Source organism: Oncorhynchus clarkii, chromosome 2 (assembly GCF_045791955.1).
Source record: "Oncorhynchus clarkii lewisi isolate Uvic-CL-2024 chromosome 2, UVic_Ocla_1.0, whole genome shotgun sequence".
In the NCBI taxonomy this organism is placed as follows: Eukaryota; Metazoa; Chordata; class Actinopteri; order Salmoniformes; family Salmonidae; genus Oncorhynchus; species Oncorhynchus clarkii.
The window spans coordinates 32,768,966-32,792,717 of NC_092148.1; the positions used below are offsets into that span (position 1 = coordinate 32,768,966).

The 23,752-nt window shown below is 47.1% G+C and overlaps 1 protein-coding gene across 1 annotated transcript in view; it reads left to right on the forward strand.

The window, feature by feature from the left end:
* Window positions 1–23,521, forward strand: part of LOC139366939 (teashirt homolog 1-like) — a 38,588-nt gene extending 15,067 nt beyond the window's left edge. The window contains exon 3 of the mRNA XM_071104715.1: window positions 19,034–23,521. Within this exon, the coding sequence (XP_070960816.1) occupies window positions 19,034–22,503 (3,470 nt within the window). The 3' untranslated portion in view covers window positions 22,504–23,521. The remainder of the gene's footprint in view (window positions 1–19,033) is intronic.
* Window positions 23,522–23,752: the final 231 nt, after the last annotated feature.

The window sequence follows — 23,752 nt, forward strand, 5'->3', positions numbered from 1 at the left end:
TAGAGAGAGAGAGTTGCCTCTCATGCTGCTGTGTGGGCGGCGTACGCAGTCGAAGGGTCAGTGGGGTGCTGTGATAGGCTAATCTAACAGGAAGGGAGGGTCGGCCATGTCTCACAGAGCTCTCAATTGGCTGTGCTCGATTTCTCTACGAAATGTCATCTCATCACCCCCCCCCCCCACCCCCCACCCCCCACACTATTTTGGAGTGTGATCGTCAAACAGATATACAGAGCTATTAGTTATTGCATGCGGTGTATATTCATTCTGTGGGATCATGTTCATTACAGCGTTGTCCTTTTCATAGACAGATGCATGACAGATGACCCAGTAGGGAGACAGTCATCCTGAATAACCGGAATGTGCTCAGGCCCCGCTATGTTCATACCTTGTTTACTTCCTCACTGTCATAAATCTTCCATTCACCTCAGACGCTGCAGTGCCCTTCCTCGAGTTACTAGATTAGTACATCATTATAAGCTGTGTCATTGTGTGAGTGAGAACCAAACCAGGCCCCAAGCTAGCTGTCTCTGAGCATGCCTGTGTCAGGGAAAGAGAGAAGGGAGAAGAGCAGGGGGGTGGGGGGGGGGAGGGGGAGAAAAGGAGGCGGCTTACTGGGCTAAAGAACCTAAATCCTCATAAAAAAAAAAAGAACATGCACTCGGCCCAGGACAAGAGAGAGGTAGAGAGAGAGAGGAGGGAAAGAAGTTGATTTCCTTTTTCAGCAGAGCCATACATCACAGGGCCTCCCAGCTGCAGTGTCACGGGCTGACAGAATGACATGTGTCATTTATCAAAGGGGCCAGGCCGGGGCCTTGGGAAACGTGCACCACAAAGCCTGAGAGAGTTCATTCCAACGCCCCCCCCCCCCCCCCCCACCCTCTACGTCTCCACTCCGCCCCCGCCGTTCTCTCTCTTTCCTCACCCCTTCGCTCTCCTCGCTTCGCCTGGTGCCAAAAAAAGGTCCTGTAATGTTTTCTGTCTTCCCAACACCAACACTGCACTACACACACACACACACACACACACACACACACACACACACATACACACAGGGGTCCTGCCTGTACTCAGCTGTGGAGTGTGTGTGTCTCACTGTAACTCCTCAGGGGGCTGTTGCTGTTGTTGTTCAAGGCTTAGAGCACTGTTACTAGTGCTAAGCATGGTTTGGCCCTGCCTGCGCCCCTTCCTCCCACATCATTCTTCGCTGTAGTCACTAACATACTAGTAACTACTTATGTTACTTTTGGCTTTTTTGTCTCTTGTTCTGGTCTACAACATCGTCTCCCAGTATCTCGTTTTGGTATGTGTTTGTTTATGTCCGTGTGTGTGTGTGTGTGTTTCTGTGCGTCCGTGTGTTTACGTCTGTGTGTGTTTGTGTGTGTCACTCGTTACCTGCTGTTGCCGGAGTTGTTTGACAGAGTGATTATCTCCTCCCCAGGCTGTCATCCCCCAGTGAGGTCCTTGGGGTTAGCAGCACTACCAAACGCCTCACCCCTACCCCCCTTCTACCCCCACCGGCCACCCCAACAGGGTTAGAACACCATCACCAGGCGCCTCCTGAATCAATAAACACACTCACCCTGGTGTGGCAGGGACACGGAGCACCAGACAGGGCTTAGGTGTCTGCTCTCTCTTTCTATCTCTCTCTCTCTCTCTCTCTCTCTCTCTCTCTCTCTCTCTCTCTCTCTCTCTCTCTCTCTCTCTCATCTTTCTGTTATTTATGTATCTCTCTCTCCTCTCTCTCTCTGTTATTTGTATCTCTCTCCTCTCTCTCTCACTCTTTCTCTGTTATTTATGTATCTCTTTCTCTGTTATTTATGCATCTCTCAATCTTTGCATCTCTCTCTTTCTCTTTCTCTCTCTCTCTCTCTCTCTCTCTCTCTCTCTCTTTGCATCTGTATCTCTCTCTCTCTTTCTCATTTCCTCTATTGTACAGACAGATTGGGGTGTGTGGGAGGGCCTCTGTCAAAATGCTGCACTATATCACAGCGCTACTTTGGTTCTCTCTGATGCTTTGTTAGTGCAACTTAAGCTATAGCAGATAGTGTTTACAGTAGGGCTAGTACTACATCTGGCCTTGTTGAGTCGCAACCCTCACTTGTGAGTGATGCTATGGAAGTGTATGGCGACAGGAAGCATATGCTAGGCCAGTTATGTGACAAACCCTTTGCGTAAACGGGCGCACATGCCTTTAAACCGGCGACTGTTCCACATCTTCCAAGTTCTCACACTCGTTGGGTGTCATTTTCAGGGCTTTGATAGTGGCATTTTCTAATCTGTAAAACCCTCCGAAAAAAAACCTGAAAGCCTAGTTTATGATTCATTGAAGTGTTTGCTCTCACACCGTGGCAAAGCTTGATAACAACCTCAGTCGCGCACCTTATGACTGCGTAAATGTAACTTGTGTACCTTTTCATTTTTGGGTGGGAAAGGGAAAGAGATTTTGACTGGTGCAGCTGTAGAAGCAGCGGCTGGGTGGTAGGTGCATCATATGCTATGGTGCTGGAAGGAGGAGAGGAGGAGAGGAGAACAACTAAAAAGGCTGTGTGGACATCTCTGTTTAATAATTCAGTTCAGACTCAGAGCAGCATTAGGTGGCTAACAGACAGACAGAGAGATGGGGGGGGGGGGGGCAGGCAGCTAGATAGTTAGAACAAGGAATCAATTGGTGGGAGGGGAGAGAAGAAAAGTGAGAGATTCTTTGCTTTTGTCCGTCTGGGGGGGGGGGGGGGGGGGGGGGGGGGGAGATATTCACTGTGGTGTGGCTGTGACGACCCCTCCGACAGGTCAGAGATAGTTCACTCTTGTGATGGGGGAGAAAAAAATCGGTACAGTTATTTATCGGGATATTATTTTTTGACAATATATCGTATCGTTTTGACAATATCACAATATTATTTTTGCACTAGTTGGCTGTACAGTACCTGCACCAAAACACCATTATCTTTTTCCTTCATAGCTTGTTCTCCGTCTTTTATTTCCATGACAGTTCAAAACGTTCTCATGGCAGCAGACATTTGTGAGCAATATGTTTGGAACATCCAATTGCAATACAATCTAATTATCGAATCACAATACGTTTTGAATTGTGAGAATCGCAATACATATCATATTGGCGCCTAAGTGTCGTGATAATATTGCATCGTGTGGTCCCTGGCAATTCCCAGCCCTAGTTCACCCCCCCAATGCACTTCACAACCACTGAGGTAGAAAGGAAGGAGTCAGTGTCTTGTCTTTGGTCTTCCTCATACTGCGGCCATGTTGCCATCTAGAATGTTCCTGGCTTGCAACTCAAAGACTGAGAACCAGAGAGGAAAAAAATAAGAGCGAGAGAGAAGAGAGAAGGACAAGGTTTTGACTAAGTGAGCTCTGCGTCTTTGCAGCGTGACTATGTTAATGGCTGCTTTGCTTCTCTCCCCCTCGCTCTCTTTTTTTATTTAGTCTCTCTCGCTGCAGATTTGTCTCTCTCTACCTCTCTCTCTCTCTCTCTCTCTCTCTCTCTCTCTCCTCGTCTCTTTCTGTCTCTCTCGCTGCCTCTTTGTCCCACTCTCTCTCTCTCTCTCTCTCTCTCTCTCTCTCTCTCTCTCTCACTCTCGCCCCCTTGTCTCGGCGGTGGCGGCAGGAACAGCCCTTTTCATTTGTCTTCATAAGCCTAATTTATTTTCCCAGCCAGATGTGAGCTGACAGACATCACTCAGTGGCCCGCCTCCACCGGGGCCCCGCCGCCCCCCCCCGCCTTAGTCCCCCGCCAAGAGGTCAGGAAAACAGTCACGTCTTCCCTCGGCTCCCCCCTCCCCTCGACACCCCTCGCACTCCCCTGGATCCCCCCCCCATCAGCATTACAGAAGATGGATGTGTCTTTAAAGCAGAGATTGATTGTGGATATCAGAGTTATGGCGCCATTTATCACGGCCAATATTATTTAGACGAGAGGGATTGAGCGTGGAGGTGTAACTCGGAGCCCTCCTGGGTAGTAAGAGGGGGGGGGGGGGGGGCAATGTGCGAGGAAGTTGAATAGATTAGAGACAAGCACGTGTCTCAGTTGCTCTGTGCCTTGGTGAGCGAGTATGTGTGTGTATGTTCAAGTGTGTTTATGTGTGTGTGTTTATGAGGCTGTATTTCAGCCTGTGTGTACTTGCAATGTGCTCGTTTGTGTCCATCTAGCTGTGTGTGTGTGTGTGTGTGTGTGTGTGTCTTTCCGGGCTGTTGTTGTCTCCTCCTTTAGATGTGTCTCCATTGATCCCCGGTGATGTGATCCTCCTTCGGAGTCTTTTCTCATCGGACGTTTGATTTATGGCTTCATTAGGATCCGTGTGCTGTCTTCCCCCTTTTTCCCTTTGTCTGTTTCCTCTCTCCCAGGTCACTCCTCTATGGAAGAGCCAAACCAAAAACCACTCTCTGTGGGGGAGACTGAGAGAAAGAGGCTCGTCAACTAAATCAAGCACCTCAACTCTTATTTTTTTTTTACGGCATTAACTTTACCCCAAATGTTTTTGCCTTGTGCCCTGAAAGTACCTACCCCCCCGCCAGAGTTGCACCCCGACATACCCCCCTCTAAGTCCCTCTCGGGTAAAAGCCTTCATTGTGTGTGTGTCGTCTTTTATGGTTCTTGTCTTCTCTCTGGAAAAAGAGGAGGGATGCACTCCACCCGACATTCAAATGCATGCGGTCATGTGGCCAACAGTGCAGGACAAACGCCACAGGGTATAAACCTTGGCACTGAAAAGGAAGTGTGCGTGTTTGTTTGCTCTTGTGCATGTGAGTGTGTGTGTTAGTGTATCTGTGTTAACCTCCACTTTTTGTGTACAGAACATTGGAAACACCTGCTGTTTCCATGAAATAGTGAACCCAGGTGAAAGTTATGATTCCTTATTGATGTCACTTGTTACATCCACTTCAATCAGTGTCGACTTATTTTTTATTTTACCTTTATTTAACTAGGCAAGTCAGTTAAGAACAAATTCTTATTTTCAATGACAGCCTAGGAATAGTGGGTTAACTGCCTGTTCAGGGGCAGAACGACAGATTTGTACCTCGTCAGCTTGGGGTTTTGAACTTGCAACCTTCCAGTTACTAGTCCAATGCTCTAACCAGTAGGCTACCCTGCCGCCCCAGGGAAGGTGAGGAGCCAGTCAAAGAAGGATTTTTAAGCCATGAGACATGGATTGTGTACGTGTGACTTTCGGAGGGTGAATGGGCAAGATAAAAGATTTAAATGCCTTTGAACAGGGTATGGTAGTAGGTGCCTGGCGCACCGGTTTGTGTGAAGAACTGCAACGGTGCTGGGTTTTTCACGCTCAACACTTTCCTGTGTGTATTAAAATGGTCCACCAGGAGGACATCCAGCCAACTTGACACAACTGTGGGAAGCATTGGAGTCAACATGGCCGTGCTTCCGGGCACCTTGTAGAGTCCAAGCCCCGACGAATTGAGGCTGTTCTGAGGGCAAAAGGGGGTGCAACTCAATATTAGGAAGGTGTTCCTAATGTTTTGTGCACTCAGTGTACAGCTCACATTTGAAACATTCCCTTTTCACTCCTCTCCTATAGCCAGTCGCCTGCCATAACTTACTTTCTTTCCTTCACTAAGAAGGGAACCTAAGTGTGTTTTTTTCTCCTGTTTTGAAATCCGCGCAATTATCAGAAGTCAAGTCATGCCGGCATGTAAAAACAGGCGAGGTAATCACACTTTGTGCGGCTGCTTTCGTCGCCGGCGCGTGATGGAAACGGGTCCAAATACGAGATTAAAAGCTGCCGGTGACTGACGCTGTTAGCCAGATATGCCATAAACTTGACTATCTCCTATTGCGGATTAGCTCAAATTATACCGGGGGGGAGAGGCAGCCGTGGTTCCTGCCTCGCCTGTTCGTAGGTGGGCATTTGAGGCACTCTTAAGTTGACAGTGTCTGTCTCTGCTTAGTTCACTGAGACAGGTCGTGTGACAGCAGATGCCCGGCACACTGCTTGAAAAATGTGTGTGTGTGTGTGTGTGTGTGAGTGAAAGAGAGAGTTATTAAATGACAGAAAGCATGTGTGTTTCGAAGTGATTGTGTGTGATTGACTGTTTGTTTCTAGATAACTACCAAGGAGTGACCCGTTTGAACCTCTGTATCTTTCTGCTGGTCATATTGTTAACTTGTGTAAGTCTTATATGATGGGCAACAAGGAAATAAATACAGACTGTTGTTATCAAGTTATCCTGTGAGTCAGTTCTGGTGAAGTCAGTTAGCCATGGCCTGTGTCTGAAATGGCACCCCATTCCCTATGAAGTAGTGCACTATGTAGGGAATATAGTGCCGTTTGGGATGAGGCAGGACTGGAAGAGATGGAGCAGGTGCTGCATTTGCATGAGGGTCCTGTTCATTAGGGCACTCAGCAGACATTGTTTTGCAACAGAAAATGAGAATGAAAGGTAGTCCCTCCCTGTTTCAGTCCGTTTGCTTCCAGTTGATGCCTTTATGAACAAGACCCAGGTGCTGAATTTTAATATTACAATGCAGTTACAGTGGGAATTCAAACGCTAGGATTTTTCTTTAAAAAACGAACAACTCCACCAAGTTAAGCCATTTCAAATTGAGGTCCAGCATATTTACAGAATGATTATAATCTCTGCTTTAAAGAGATTCTCAGGTACTTTTGTATGCTTTTTGGCCAGTAGTTCTGAAAGTAGTGCTCACGACCCGAAAGTGTCCCCCAAAAAATGGTCTACTATGTCACGTACTGTATGTGCAGATATGTGCACCACGTCATTGCTCTCTCGCTCTCTCTCGCTCTGCTGTGTGTGCATCTTGCTAGCTGTCACTCAAAGGGCGAGGGGCTGAAGCTCATTGGCTGGAACTCTAATTGCTAGGGGGCTGGTCCACGTGGGGGAAAATGTAGGTGAAATGGCCCTGTACATCTTCCCGTAAAGAGTCACTTTCAAACTAGGGATTTTGTGGCTAATTGAGGTAAGACAGTAATTCTGCTCATAGATTATGCAAGTACTGTATGAACTACAGGCCGAACTATTATGATTTTTCAAAGCCGATACCGATTATTGGAGGACCAAAAAAAGCCGATACTGATTAATCGGACGATTTTTTTACATTTTATATATATATATATATATATATATATATATATTTGTAATAATGACAATTACAACAATACTGAATTAACACTTTTATTTTAGCTTAATATAATACATAAATAACATCTATTTAGTCTCAAATAAATAATGAAACTTGTTCAATTTGGTTTTTATGATGCAAAAACAGTGTTGGAGAAGAAAGTAAAAGTGCAATATGTGCCACGTAAAAAAGCTAACGTTTAAGTTCCTTGCTCAGAACATGAGACCATATGAAAGCTGGTGGTTCCTTTTAACATGACTCTTCAATATTCCCAGTTAAGAAGTTTTAGGTTGTAGTTATTATAGGACCTTTGAGTATTGGATGTACTTATATGCACTATAGTATTGCCAGCCTAATCTCGGGAGTTGATAGGCTTGAAGTCATAAACAGGGCTGTGCTTCAAGCATTGGAAAGAGCTGCTGGCAAACACAGGAAAGTGCTGTTTGAATGAATGCTTACGAGCCTGCTGCTGCCTACCACCGCTTAGTCAGACTGCTCTATCAAATATCAAATCGTAGACATAATTTTAACATAAATAACACACAGAAATACGAGCTTTAGGTCATTAATATGGTCAAATCCGGAAAATATAATTTTTAAAACAAAACGTTTATTCTTTCAGTGAAATACAGAACCGTTCCGTATTTTATCGAACGGGTGGCAACCCTAAGTCTAAATATTGCTTTTACATTGCGCAACCTTCAATGTTATGTCATAATTATGTCAAATTCTGTCAAATTAATGATGGTCTTTGTTAGGAAGAAATGGACTTCACACAGTTCTCAACGAGCCAGGCGGCCCAAACTGCTGCATATACCCTGACTCCGAATGAACTTCTGTTAAATCCTCACCCGTTTGGCGAAGTAGACTGATTCAACGCAAAGATTATATGCAACGCAGGACAAGCTAGTTACACTAGTAATATCATCAACCATGTGTAGTGCAATGTAATCGGCCATAATCGGCATTCCAAAAATGCCAATTACCGATTGTTATGAAAACTTGAAATCGCCCCTACTTTAATCGGCCATGCCGATCGGTCAACCTCTAGTATGAACTACACGTTGAGAAATCCAGCCCAGAGCAAGAAGTTTAAAAAAAGATTTACTACTCGCCAAAGTTCTGGAGCATGTCTTTAAGTGTTTGTACTTTCAAGTCAATACACCCAAGTCAGAGATGGGTTTTCTTATCCAATATCCACTCCTCTGGAATGTTGGAGCTACAACATGCAAATGGAGCCTGTTTTGAACTCCCTACTTCCATCTCCAACGCAGAGCCGGAGTGATTTGCGATGGTGACATGTCCTTTAATGTTATGCAGTAAAAGTTGGAGGGGATTTATCAGCGAGACCCCTGTTTCCCTCGCGCTGAACGCTCTCCTGGGGTCACATGGTGGCAGGTAGTTACAGCCTCACCGTAGTTATTTACCGTCACCACACTTTTGATTTATGGCCTGCATCACCCCCTCCTACTCCTCTCTCTCTCTCTCTCTCTCTCTCTCTCTCCTACTCCTCACACTCCTCTTCGTTTTTCTTTCCCTTCTGTCTTCACTCTCTTCTCTCCTCCTCCCATCCTGTAATAATTGCATTTTGGGACGTACACATGACGTGTTTGGTTCAGTCCAACCAGCAGCGGTGGAGTAGAGGTGAGAGTGAGTTACTCAGTAACAACCTCTTTTGCTCAGTAGTGCTCAGTGTGACACAGTCACACAGTAGTTTTATGGCTGGGACTGTGGGCTCTTATTGTGTTATCCCCCCCCTCCCACTGCACATATGTTTCCCCATGAACGACTGTAGGCCTACATGTCCAACCCTGTCGCTATGTTGATGGATTACATCTCTCAAACAGAGACAGGGAGGGAGGGAGAGAGACAGGGAGGGAGGGAGGGAGGGAGGGAGGGAGGGAGGGAGGGAGGGAGGGAGAGAGAGAGAGACGGGTGGTGTAGATGTAGTGAAGGACATGGCAGCTTTGACGCCGGCCAAAAAGACTGTGCTGAACACCTGTTCATGTCTCCTTCGCCCCTTCAACTTCCCCATTACCTGTCAATCTATCACACGCAGAACCAGATCAAATATCTGGAAGGGGGGGGGGGGGGATGCAGTGGGAGAGAGGGAGGGATGAGTGAAGTAGGAGGGAGAGAGAAGGGACAGTTTGTACGACTAGTAAAAAAGGCTGAACCTTTTTAGTGAGTAAACTGTGCTTTGGGCAGTTCTCCGTGAAATGTTTATGTTTTTTAAACTTGCTTTGGACTTTTGGTCACCATTTCTCCTCAATCCAGTTGTCTTCTTGTTTTTTTTTCTCAATGTTCTGGGCTGCTCTGTCTGGCCTTTGATTGGCGCCTCTGTGTATTGATGTGAATCTCTGACAGACAAGCGCCTCTGCAGGGAGGCGGGGAATGGGGTGTCGGATTACAGCGACAAGGCTGCTGCCTCTGTGTTCCTGTATTTTGGTGTGTGTGTTTGGGTGGAGGAGGGGGGGGTATGAGCTCATCAAGGTGCATTAGTGCATGCATGACCAGTTCCACCCCTCCTTTATTATCCTTTTCTCTCTCTCTCTCTCTCTCTCTCTCTCTCTCTCTCCCCTCCCCTTTAGTGTCTGAGCTCTTGTGATTTACGGTAATTATCCATCGTTGGGGTCATCTATCAGGCTCGCCGTTGCTAGGCGATGGAGACAGCTGCGGCTGGCTGGGCCGTTTTCTGGGCCGCGCTGTTGTCTTGTCGAGGTGCAGGGGGGGTGCTCAGGTGAAGTTGGGCTTGCTGGATTGTCGGGCTGGGCCTGACAGAGATTTAAAGTCACAGGTTCCTTTGTGGCGAGAGAGAGGAAGGGGTATTTATGTTGAAAGGGGGCAGGTGGAATTCGAGGGAAGTGTTCAAGGGGAGGAGGGGGGGGGACCGGGGCAGCTTAAAAGGCACAGGTGACGTGTGTGCCAGTGTGTGGTGGTGGTGGGAGGGGGGGTACGTTTTAAAAAGGGATTTATTTGGGCAGATGGACGTTTGGGCCCTTGCGAGAGAGCGGATGTTTTAGGGGCCGTGAAAATTAGGGCGGAGGGAGAGAGAAAGGATTTTATAACTGTCGGCAGGTGCGACTCGGAGCCTTATGGCCGTTCAGGCCTGTGAGTTGTGTTAGCCCTCAACCCCAATGTTATTTCGATGGCACTCACTATGCTAATAGGAAGGTACGTAGACTAGGTTAACTGTGGCTGGACCGTTGAACTTTTCACAAAGTGGCAACTACATCATGACAGTGTTGTTGTTAGTTTGACACATAGATGCGGTCCCTTTACCGAAACAGCACATACATACACACACAATCCTGCCCTCTCCACCCCTCCCTTTACCCAGAACTAATTACAAGCGGTTAGTGTTTGTCATCGCGTTGTGGGGTGGGAGATTAAGAACACCTCTCTGTTCATTTGTAATCAGCTGTTTGTTAATTAGCTAACCTGTTGTAAGTGGCCTTAAGGGCCGCTGTGTAATTAGCTAAGCTGCTGGAAGCGGCGAGTGTGTGTTGACATTGACCTGAAGCGTCCACTCGACCGTCCCAGCCACTGTCATGTCTGTCCCCCTGTCGTCCGTTGTCATGGTCACCCTGGACAAGGAGGCGGGGCCCCCAATCAATTATTATACCCTCAGCCCATTGTGTTTGGTCAGGGAACACACACACACATAATGCACACACTGCCGGGTAATACACACACACATATACACACACACACACACACATCAGCCATGTCCGGGCACACACACACACGCACAGGCACTAACACGCCACACCCCTGGTACCTGTACCCACTACCTCACCAGCCTACTACTTTCCAAGCATTCCTGGAGAAGTACCAACAAAAAAAATACAAAACACACATGCCCACACACACACACACACACACACACACACACACACACACACACACACCCATTCTTTTGAACATTACATTTTCATATAAAAGAGCATCCCACCTAAAATGAACAGCATCTGTGTTGGAGTGGTTTTTTAACTCACTTCAAAGGCACTTGTTTACTCTCCTGCCTCCTGACATTGTCTCTGGTAATTAAACGGACGTGTTGAAATGGATGGTTTAATTATACAGGGCTTGTTATGCAGAGGAGACGACGGGCATGATATGCCCAATCAAAATAAATACATTCCATATTGTTTTATTGAACCTCTGTGTGCGTGCATCGCTTTAGTTCAGCTACTCAGGTTGGACTGTGTGTGTGTGTGTGTGTGTGTGTGTGTGTGTGTGTGTGTGTGTGTGTGTGTGTGTGTGTGTGTGTGTGTGTGTGTGTGTTTGCATGCACGCCTATACGTGCATGAACCCACATGTTTTGCCCCCTCTCCTAACAAGCTAGTAACATGCTCAGTGTGTGTGTGGGTGAGAATGAAAATGTTATTTTTTTAAAAGCGAGATGAATTGCGATCGATCCCTGCTGGTTCACTCTATTGATCCCACGGCGCGTTCAGCCCAGCTGTGCTACACCAAGTGCATTCACTCAACTCAGCCGCTCAAAACATCCACTCGTTTTTACACCCCCCCCCCTCTTTACAATCAAACAGGAGAACCAACAAACATGTTGCTAAATAAATGTCTGGTTGTGTGGGTTAGTGTACAAGAATGCATGGTGCAGAAATTAGGTCTGTGTGTCTGTGTGTGGTGCTTCCGTTTTATTTATAGAGCCAGGTCTATTAATATCCGACTCAAAGATAATTTCAGAGAAACAAGCCAAGAATACACACACACACACACACACACACACACACACACACACACACACACACACACACACACACACACCCCTACCTCTTGTATCTACACACACATACAGTACATGTACACCTCCCCTCCCTCTCATTCAATATGTCTAAACCTTCACACAGAACAGTGCTACCTGTCTGCCAGGCAGTAGTTTTCCTCTCTATGTCCTCTAGATTTGTCATGTAAGAGCTGTTACGGCCCAACACTGTTTCCCATCGTAATCTCACATTTCAATCTCAAGAAAATAATTGTAATTTGTGCTGTAATTTGTGCCGTAGTGAAGTCAGGGAATAGGAAAATAATCCGGAAGACATTCTGCTGACATGACTTCATCGCCTCACTGGTCACCCTTGGCTAACACTTAAGCTAACAAAAATATTAAAGTTTAGAGACCACATTACAGTAACTCTAAGCCTTGCGAGTTGTGTGTAGATCAGCTGTCAACCCCCCCCCCACCAATTTTGTGGACACACACAATCGATACCCATTCAAAATCCTATTTTCATTAACCCCTAACCTTAGCCCTAACCTTAACCTCAAAACCCTAACTCCTAACCTTTAACCCCTAACCCTAATTTGAACAACAGCTCCCCGCACCTCTCTGATTCAGAGAGGTTTGATTTAAATGCAGAAGAAGACACGTGCAGAAGACTAGGTATCCCCTTTACCTAACCCTAACACTAATTCTAACCCAACCCTAAATCCCTGACAAATGGCCCTTTTCCTTGTGGGGACTGGCAAAATGTCAAATGTTGGTTTGTTTACTGTCATTGTGGGGACTTCTGGTCCCCACAAGTATTGTTAAACATGTCCACACACACACGTTCCGGCTCTGTCTACAAGAATAGTGTGTGTGTGGCCACCGCTCCACTCTGCTCCGGTCGGAGGTTTTCTCAAATGAGTGGAGATAAATCGGTACGGTGAGCTGGAATGGCGCAGCAGTTATTTAAGGCTCTGTAGGTGCTTGGCCATATGCTGTATTCTTCCACTCGGGAGGGGCTGACGTCGGTGGTTGGACCAGTGTGGGGAGGGAGGGAGGGAGGGGGGAGAGAGGGGCTGACGTCGGTGGTTGGACCAGTGTGGGGAGGGAGGGAGGGAGGGAGGGGCTGACATCGGTGGTTGGACCAGTGTGGGGAGGGAGGGAGGGGCTGACGTCGGTGGTTGGACCAGTGTGGGGAGGGAGAGCAGGGGAGGGAGGATAGGGTAGGGAAAGGAAAGGAGGAGGTGGAAAGTGGTGGGGGTGGCAGTGAGGGGAATTATTTGAGGACCTATATCACTCACATCTCCAGACTAGATATTAGGACTTAGGAAGACGATGCAAGGGAAACAAATCATGTATTACAGAAATGGATAATTATCCTATATATTTCGATTTCTCTATATTTTGCAAAAACTTTTTACCTCTTAATTTAGGTAAGATGGTCCGTCTGGTGGTGCTAAACCCCAGACACTTACAGTAGGTATCCGTTTTTTTCTTACACATCTATAGTGCATGTAGCCTACTCTATTCGGTCCTGTAAACAACCAACTGTATCATGGAGAGTGGGAAGTGGAGGGTGGCAGGCCCAGATTCCGGTCTGCTGTTGTGTACCTCTGTGCCTACAAAAAGGTGCGATCTAGAACCTAAAAAAAAGTTATTCGGCTGTCCCCAAAGGAGAACACTTTGAAGAACCTTTTTTGGTTTCATATGGAACCTTTTCCCCAGCGGATTCTACATGTCACCCAGAATAGTTCCACCTGGAACCAAAAAGAGTTATCCTGTGGGGACAGTCGAAGAACCCATTTTGGAACCCTTTTTTCTAAAGAGTGTACCGTCCGGTGGCGGAGATGAGGGGAGGGCCTCGGTGGGCAGACCGACACGCAGGCAGGCCACTGCTCTCTCACGTTAGCTGCTCCAGAGGAATCCACAACCCAGCATGCTCTCCGTCTGCTCTCCATCTCTCTGACACGGCGGGCCGGCAGCAGACATTACCATAATTGGGTTTTCTACATGACGGGACAGAATAAATAATAATGTCATTTTATTTACAACCGCCTCCCCTCTTGTCCCGGTCCGAGGAGCTATCTCCCCCCCCCCCCTCCTCATCCCCTTCACACACACTCATCCCTCTCTCTCTGGCTGGCGCGAGTCGTCTCGTCGGGCCGCCACGGCGCGTAGGTCAAGCGATGGCTTTTTGATCAGCTCCTGTCCAAAGCCATCAGGGCTGAGAGGACCGTAATGGAGGAGCGGGGTGACAAACAGAATGTAGGGGAAGGAATAAGACTGCCAGTTTCCCATTAGAGCGTGGGCTAAATGGCCCCTGGCCCCCACCTCCCTCCCAGCTCCCCATACCCCCACAAGCCCACTCCAACACCAGCCTAAATCACATGAGTGAAGGGGGCCAGGATTGGACATTAGTGGTGCAAATGACTGCGGTGATTGCACCCCTCTTCCCAAAATCACATCAGATAAATAGAGAAATGTGTGTAAGGAAATAGGAGGGGTGTTGGGGAATGGGGGTCGGATGGCAGAGTAACCGACTGGTCTCCTCCCCCGTTCTCTCCCTCCCTCTCTCCCTCTCTCTCTCCCTCCCTCTCTCCCTCTCGTTTCATCGCCTTTCTGCTTTTCTTATCTGTTTTGTTTGGGTTTGACTACGGCCAAATGGTGAGGCATCGCCAGCCTGACACAGAGATGAATTCATTTAACAACTAGCAGATTTCGGAAAGACAACAAAAACACAAAATGGAAGGGCCAGACCAAGATGCCAAAGCTTGAGAAGAAATGATATGACGCTGAGCCTACTCTCTGCTAAAGCGCTGATACACATGTGATTCCATTTCAGTTGTTATCATTCCCCAAATCAAATGAAACAGACGTGTGTGTGTGTGTGTGTGTGTGTTACACCTCCAGCCCTAACATTATGTTGAGACAGTACAGAGTGAAAAGGAACACAGTCATCCCAGACCCATTAATCATAACACCATCTAGACCCCCGTGTCTCTCTGTCGGTCTACTCTCCAACAAGACTACACACATCTGAATCCCCCTAACGTGAGATGAAACTAGGGTTTACTTTGTTTGGTAACAGTTAAACAGAAACTAGGGTTTGGTAACAGTTAAACAGAAACTAGGGTTTACTTTGTCTGGTAACAGTTAAACAGAAACTAGGGTTTACTTTGTCTGGTAACAGTTAAACAGAAACTAGGGTTTACTTTGTCTGGTAACAGTTAAACAGAAACTAGGGTTTACTTTGTCTGGTAACAGTTAAACAGAAACTAGGGTTTACTTTGTCTGGTAACAGTTAAACAGAAACTAGGGTTTATTTTGTTTGGTAACAGTTAAACAGAAACTAGGGTTTACTTTGTCTGGTAACAGTTAAACAGAAACTAGGGTTTACTTTGTCTGGTAACAGTTAAACAGAAACTAGGGTTTGGTAACAGTTAAACAGAAACTAGGGTTTACTTTGTCTGGTAACAGTTAAACAGAAACTAGGGTTTACTTTGTCTGGTAACAGTTAAACAGAAACTAGGGTTTACTTTGTCTGGTAACAGTTAAGCAGAAACTAGGGTTTACTTTGTCTGGTAACAGTTAAACAGAAACTAGGGTTTACTTTGTCTGGTAACAGTTAAACAGAAACTAGGGTTTGGTAACAGTTAAACAGAAACTAGGGTTTACTTTGTCTGGTAACAGTTAAACAGAAACTAGGGTTTACTTTGTCTGGTAACAGTTAAACAGAAACTAGGGTTTACTTTGTCTGGTAACAGTTAAACAGAAACTAGGGTTTACTTTGTCTGGTAACAGTTAAACAGAAACTAGGGTTTACTTTGTCTGGTAACAGTTAAACAGAAACTAGGGTTTACTTTGTCTGGTAACAGTTAAACAGAAACTAGGGTTTACTTTGTTTGGTAACAGTTAAACAGAAACTAGGGTTTACTTTGTTTGGTAACAGTTAAACAGAAACTATGGTTTACTTTGTCTGGTAACAGTTAAACAGAAACTAGGGTTTATTTTGTTTGGTAACAGTTAAACAGAAACTAGGGTTTACTTTGTTTTGGTAACAGTTAAACAGAAACTAGGGTTTACTTTGTCTGGTAACAGTTAAACAGAAACTAGGGTTTACTTTGTCTGGTAACAGTTAAACAGAAACTAGGGTTTACTTTGTCTGGTAACAGTTAAACAGAAACTAGGGTTTATTTTGTTTGGTAACAGTTAAACAGAAACTAGGGTTTACTTTGTTTTGGTAACAGTTAAACAGAAACTAGGGTTTACTTTGTTTTGGTAACAGTTAAACAGAAACTAGGGTTTACTTTGTCTGGTAACAGTTAAACAGAAACTAGGGTTTACTTTGTCTGGTAACAGTTAAACAGAAACTAGGGTTTACTTTGTCTGGTAACAGTTAAACAGAAACTAGGGTTTATTTTGTTTGGTAACAGTTAAACAGAAACTAGGGTTTACTTTGTTTTGGTAACAGTTAAACAGAAACTAGGGTTTACTTTGTTTGGTAACAGTTACTGATAGTGTAGTTTGTTGCACATAATATAGATGGACTGTCCACTAACACCTTTTTTTCAAAAACATTGTAGATCTTCCATGGTGTTGCTAATGTTTAGTATGTATGCGTGTGTGGTGCCCAGAAATGGCGTGGCGTTTAGTGTGTGTGTGTGTTGCGGTGACATGGCGTGGCTTGATCCCGGACGTTTGTGACAGCACAGGACTCGGGACACATCCTGGCCGCGCCACCACCTGTCCCTTTGACGGCGAGGCGTCCTGGAGCAGAAGTGACAGGCGCCTTTACGGCCGTGCAGATGGCCCCGCTCACAGCCATCACCCGCTCGGCAAGCTAAACCACCCGGGACAGCACGCCAAACCCCTCCCCTTCGCTCCCGTCTCCCCTCATATGTGTGTCTAGGTTTAGGACACTTTGAGTCGTTGTGTTCGATCGGGTTTCATGAATGACTGAACGGATATGGCTGTCCTATTTCCGTTTAGTTGTTTTTTTTAGGGAGGGGGAGGAGTTGTCGTCTGATTGCGATTTAATCACAGTCAAAAGATATAGATTTTTTTCGCAATTCTCTACCTAGGCCTAATTTTTAGATGGGTTTCATCATAAGATCCCATATTTATGGTTTCTGAAGCCTTCCACTTTCCAACCTGTGATTTTACAGATGTTTTAAGCCGTTCTTTTGTCGGCAGGCTTTGATTTCCCTCTCTTTGTTGTTTCCATGACAACACGAGGGGATAAGCATTGATTGACAGTTATCGTCAAAGGGTTTCCTTCACGTCCTGTCGTTCACCATTCCCTGCCCCTCCCCCTCCCTGCCTTCGGCCTGTACTTATCATTCACTCACAGATATTGTTCCTCCGTTCCATTCCCCCTTTCGTTCCGTAGATTTGCGGGGCTGCCAAAATGCCGTTTTTGGCACCGAAGTTGTGGACATAGTTCTTCACATGGGTTCACTGGAACTGATCAGAGGCTAGTGACGACTGAATCGCCTGTTTTACTGTATGATTTCATCGTCCTCTTTCTTTTCAAGCACAGGTTGGCTGTTGGCGAGGGGAAGGCTGGCATAATACCGGGGAAACGTCTTACATTTAGTTTGTACAGTAGATAGCTAATGCTAATCTGCTGTGTTAGGGATTTTCAGAGTTTTAGGAACTGTCTCAGCTTCTGTCTGTCAGTGGGATTGAAACACAGCCAGGCTCTCCTGTGCTGCGCTCGCTTCCCTCCAAATCCTGTCAGGAATCAAGAGAATGAGCAGAATACAGTCTGTGGCTCGTTTTGGAGAGAAGGGCATATCAGTCATAGACAGAAAATGCAAACCTATAGACAACGGTAGGTTCTTTATGTTTGAAAGCTACCGCGTTAAAACGTACATGTATGAGAACAGGCACACACCAATGCAGGCACACACACACAAACACGCACGTGCACACGCGCACGCACACACTTCCGTATGCAGCTGCTCGCCTTTTTTCCCCCTCCCGTCTCCTCTCAGGCAGCAGTAAATGGTGCCAGTGTACATATATCAGGTATTATGTCCACTTAGATTATGATATGACAGGTTAGCGTGCTGTTTGAAGCTGACAGCACATCTGTTTCATCAGGAGAGACTGATGCTGGCATCTAGGACACACATCTCACCACGGAGGAAGGAGATAAAGGGAGAACTGAGGGGGCCGTCTTTCCTGTCTCCCCTCCCTTGCTCCGTCTCTCCCTCTCTCCACCTCTTCTTTACTCTGCCCCCCCCCCCCCCCCCCCCACCTCTCCCTGGCTTTAATGCTCACCAGCTCTCTCTTGCCTCTCCTACGTTCTATTTTCTCGCAGACACACTCACAATATTTCTTTCCCTCGCTCTCTCTCTTTCCCTTGCTCTCTCTCTCTCTCTCTCTCCCTTCCTCTCTCTCTTTCTCTCTCCCTTGCTCTCTCTCTCTATCTCTCTCTTTCCCTTGCTCTCTCTGTCTCTCTCGTACCTGTTACATTATGCTGTCTATCCTGTACGTTCTTTAGTTTCATCCCGTGTTTTTGATGCTAAGTTGTTTACACACGGTATGTGTTGAGGAAAAGAATACAGAACACAATGTATAGTATGACTCATATCCACTTCCACCTCTCAATAAGCTGTCTAACATAACAGAGACAGTAAAGGAGTGTCACTCCCCTATTTGACATTGTAGAGATGACTTGACAGTACTGTCTGGTATTTAATATCATTTTATTTATTAGCTCCGCGAGAGTGGCCTTTGGCACATGAGTGTGGGTGAAGGAGATGCTGCAACATCCCAGAATGATTGTTTTGTTTCCCTCCCTCCTGATCGGTTGCGTAAGCTCACCACGTGAATGACTAAATAAAGTGAAGTTCACTGTGTGTGTGTGTGGGGGGGTAGAGATAAGGCATGGGGGAGAAGGAAAGGAGGAGAGTCAAGCAGCTGGCTAACAAGGCCAAGCAGTTAGCGATATCCTAGGGAACAGCAGGCATGGGCAATGAAATAGGGAGTTAAGAAAGACTCACTGACACTCAAAGACATACACGTGAGCACACACACACACACACACACACAGATAAAAGCCGATATTTCCTGCCACAGACTATTCATCACTATGTTTTGTCAGTGGTCCTGTTAGTGAATTGTAAGTCTTTTATTTCACTTTGCTGACCTCCTTTTTCCCTTTTCTCTACCGCTCTCTCTTCCAGCTTACTCACCAGAGGACGAGTTTAAGGCTGGAGCAGTCGATGAGGAACACCTGCAGGATGACGGGCTGTCACTGAACGGGGAGGACACTGCGTACCTTTGCAACGAGGAAGAGGATGGAGGCCAGCCGCCCAGCTACCGGGCCTCTCCACTCAGTAACGGCACCAACCCAGACGCTGGCTACGGCTCCCCGCTCAGCGATGCCAGTGACCGGCTCACAGACTACAAGAGCACCTCCTCCAGGGATGGCCATGAGAGGGAGGAAGCCCCCCTCCCCTCTGGACCGAACAATGGCCTCTCACTGAGGGACAGCCTGGCTCAGATGAAAGCTGTCTATGCAAACCTGATCTCAGATGCCTCCTGGTCCAGCATTGCCATGGACATCATGAAAGCCACGCCTGCTACTGCTGGCACCATCCCCACCGCCACCAGCCCCACCACTACCACCACACACAACAACAACCACAGTGAGAACAGCAATGCTAGCAGCCACCACCACAATGGGAGAAGAAGTACTGCCACCGCCAACCACCAAACAAGCAGTGGCAGTGGCAGCTCTAACGGCACCGTGGCTACCTCCATCAGTAGCAACAGTGGCACCAGCAGTGGCGGTGGCGGTGCTAGTAACGGTGGGGCTGTGGCCTATGACTGGCACCAGGCAGCCTTGGCTAAGACCTTCCAGCATACCCCTTACCAACTGCTGCCTGAGCCCAGCCTGTTCAGCACGGTGCAGCTCTACCGCCAGAACAACAAGCTCTACGGCTCAGTCTTCACCGGCGCCAGCAAGTTCCGCTGCAAAGACTGCAGCGGCGCCTACGACACGCTGGTGGGGCTCACGGTCCACATGAACGAGTCGGGCCACTACCGTGACGACAACAAGGACAAGGAGGAAGAGCGGGGCAAGCGCTGGTCCAAGCCCCGCAAGCGCTCCCTGATGGAGATGGAGGGCAAAGAGGACGCTCAGAAGGTGCTCAAGTGCATGTACTGCGGCCACTCCTTCGAGTCTCTGCAGGACCTGAGTGTCCACATGATCAAGACCAAGCATTACCAGAAAGTGCCCCTCAAAGAACCAGTGCCAGCCCTGGCCACTAAACTGATGCCCTCTGCCAAAAAAAGAGCCCTCCAGGACGCCCTAGTATCCCCATGCTCCCCAGACTCTGTCCATGGTAGCGGTGGCCACATGCCCCAAGGGGACGTTGGGAAAGACCCCAAGTCCACGACAAACCCCTATGTCACACCCAACAACCGCTACGGCTATCAGAACGGTGCCAGCTACACTTGGCAGTTTGAGGCTCGCAAGGCCCAGATCCTGAAGTGTATGGAGTGCGGGAGCTCCCACGATACACTGCAGCAGCTGACTGCCCACATGATGGTCACAGGCCACTTCCTCAAGGTCACCAACTCCGCCTCAAAAAAGGGCAAGCAGCTAGTGTTTGACTCAGTGGTGGAGGAGAAGATCCAATCCATCCCTCTGCCACCCACCACCACCAGGCTTCCCGTCCCCAGCGTCAAATCTCAGCCTGTCTCCCCTGCACTCTCCTGCGGCTCTGACGAAAAGAGAGAACCGGAAGACGAGAGGATGGAGGCAAGTGAACCCAGGGAGAAAAAGATCAAAGAGGAGAAGGAAGAGCCAGGTGAGAAGACTGAGGTGAACGCTGGGTCGTATAAATATCTGACAGAGGAGGACCTGGAGGAGGCTCCTAAAGGAGGTTTGGACATCCTCAAGTCCCTGGAGAACACTGTGTCCAGTGCCATCAGCAAGGCCCAGACGGGCACGCCCCAGTGGGGTGGTGGCTACCCCAGCATCCACGCTGCTTACCAGCTCCAGGGCCACATGAAACATGCAGCACTGCACTCCTCGGTCCAGAGTGTGCAGATCCAGCCGGTGTTCAACAGCGGGCTCCGCAGCCTGGTGAACCAGGACTCAGGCTCAGTGAGCCACTCCCCCAGGAGCCCTGCATCTCCGCCCTCTCTCAGGAGCAATGTTACTGCCATGGAAGAGCTGGTGGAGAAGGTCACAAGGAAAGCTGTTGCTGCTGCTGTGAAGAAAGAGAAAGAGGAGAAGATGGTCAGCTTGGACCGCCACAGGCATTCATCCTCCATCAAGTCGCCGTCTCCTGTACTGAAAGAGCAGAGGGACCACCAATCAGGGCCCAATGACCTCACTGTCGGGAAGCCCCTCGTGAGGAACAGCAGCCCTGGAAATTTAGAGTCGGAGCTGGTCTGCAAAAAGGAGCCCAAAGAGAGCCTGGTAGACAACCACCACAGCCATTCAAAGAACGGCCCAGAGACTCGCCAGTCACCCATCACCAACGGCACCAACAGCTTGGGCATCATCACCGATCACTCACCAGAGAGGCCTTTCATCAACCCCCTCAGCGCACTTCAGTCAATCATGAACAACCACCTGGGCAAGGCATCCAAGCCCGTCAGCCCTGCGGGCGACCCGCTGTCCATGCTCTACAAGATCAGCAACAGCGTGATGGAGAAACCGGCCTTCAACCAGACTCAAGCCAAGCAAGCCGAGCCCATCAACCGCTACTATCAGTACGAGAACAACGACCAGCCTATGGACCTGAGGAAGTCCAAAAACAGCAACAACAACAACAACAGCAACAGCAACAGCAGCACTGGCATCAACAGTAACAGCAGCATAAATGGTAACAAACCCATAATGTCAAGCCTGTCTCTGTCTGACATTTCTTCTCCTCTGAGAGAGAATGCTTTGATGGACATCTCAGACATGGTGAAGAACCTTACAGGCAGGCTGACACCCAAGTCCTCCGCCCCGTCATCCATCTCAGAGAAGTCGGACGCAGACGGCAGTGCGTTCGAGGATGCTCTGGAAGACCTCTCCCCGGTCCAGAAGAGGAAAGGGCGGCAGTCCAACTGGAACCCCCAGCACCTCCTCATCCTCCAGGCTCAGTTCTGCTCTAGCCTGCGGGAGACCCCGGAGGGCCGCTACGCCATGACGGACCTCGGCCCCCAAGAGCGGGTTCACATCTGCAAGTTCACAGGCCTCTCCATGACCACCATCTCTCACTGGCTGGCCAACGTCAAGTACCAGCTCCGGCGGACTGGCGGGACCAAGTTCCTGAAGAACATGGACTCCTGCCAGCCTGTGTTCCTCTGCGGTGACTGTGCCTCGCAGTTCAGGACTGCGTCCGCCTACATCGGCCACCTGGAGTCTCACCTGGGCTTCAGCTTGAAGGACCTGTCCAAGCTGTCCAATGAGCACCTACGGGAGCAGCAGGCTGCCTCCAAGGTGATCACAGACAAAATGACTTTTGGCAGCACCCTGGCATCCCTGACCTCACCAGACGACGACACTGGCTCAGTTTACCAGTGCAGGCTTTGCAATCGGACATTCGTCAGCAAGCACGCAGTCAAACTGCACCTCAGCAAGACCCATGGCAAGTCACCAGAAGATCACCTGGTGTTCGTCACTGCTCTTGAGAAACTGGAGAAGTAGTAGAGAGGTCTGGAGCTGAGGGAAGAGACAGATAAACAGACAGAAAGACGGCTGTGTAACTGACCAGAATTTCATTGCACTAAGATAACATTGTTCACAGTTACTGCACTGGGCCGAACTGAGCCGCCAGAAATCAGTCTTATTTTTTGTTGTGATACTGCCTGACTGGACCATGTCTTATTTGATTTTTTTTTTGCCAAGCTTTTTTTAACACTTATTTTGTAATGTATTTATATGCTATTTGTCTGATCTGTGCATGTATTTTAGTGAACCAAGGTTAAATACAAGTTTTTTTTTAAAAATCTTTTCATGACAAAAAAAAACTACTACTGTTTCAATGGTGACTAAAGTGGCGACCAGAAAATGAATTAGGGGGAAAAGAAAACTGTACAATACTTGATATGAAGAAGTTGAAAATTCATTGTTCACACCAAAAGAATGGAAGAACCCCTTGAAAGACTGACGTAGCACCTTATAGACGTTTTAACATTTTATTTGTAAAGAGAACATGTTTTAAGATATTCTGCATTTTGTCCAAAATCTGTTTAAATTATTTTCTTCTCTCGGTTCTTGTCACACTGCAACATCTTTGCTAAAGAATGGCCTGCTCAGAAATCTGTCAGTGTATTACAAAACGAAACAGATAATGTAAACATTCAGAGTAATTGAAATGCTGCTTCTGGTTACATATCAGTCAGTGAAAATGAATGGCCGTACAGTATGGCAAGTTTGCTCAAAAAACTTTTTTTTTTTTAATGTGAAGTATCACTTATAGTAATTTTCCAATTGTATGGTTTGTTACAAGCTCCTTTAAAAAATTAAAAAATTGGCGCTTTGAATTCAACCATTTTAAAAGAACAGTCCTTTACATGTAAATGACTCACAGTGAAATGTCATACTCCATAAGACATATCTTGCCATTTGCAATAGCTCAACATTCTTTGTACTTAAAAGGTGTGTGCATTCTTTAACTTTTATATCGTCATTTTATATATAAAAAAAAAATTTAAAAAATAAATGTGTATATAGATATATACTGTAGATTCACAAAAATGTCATTTTTAAGAAATAAGAATATAGCTTCTTTGGCTTGGTTTACAGAAATGATTTGAATTATACTTGCATCCAATTTGATGCATGATATGGTGTGAAAACGAATTAAGCGATGCACAATGACTATACATTTCAATGTTTTATCGATGATATTGTAAAAAAAAAAAAATATTTCTAGCACCGATTAGTTTGTTTT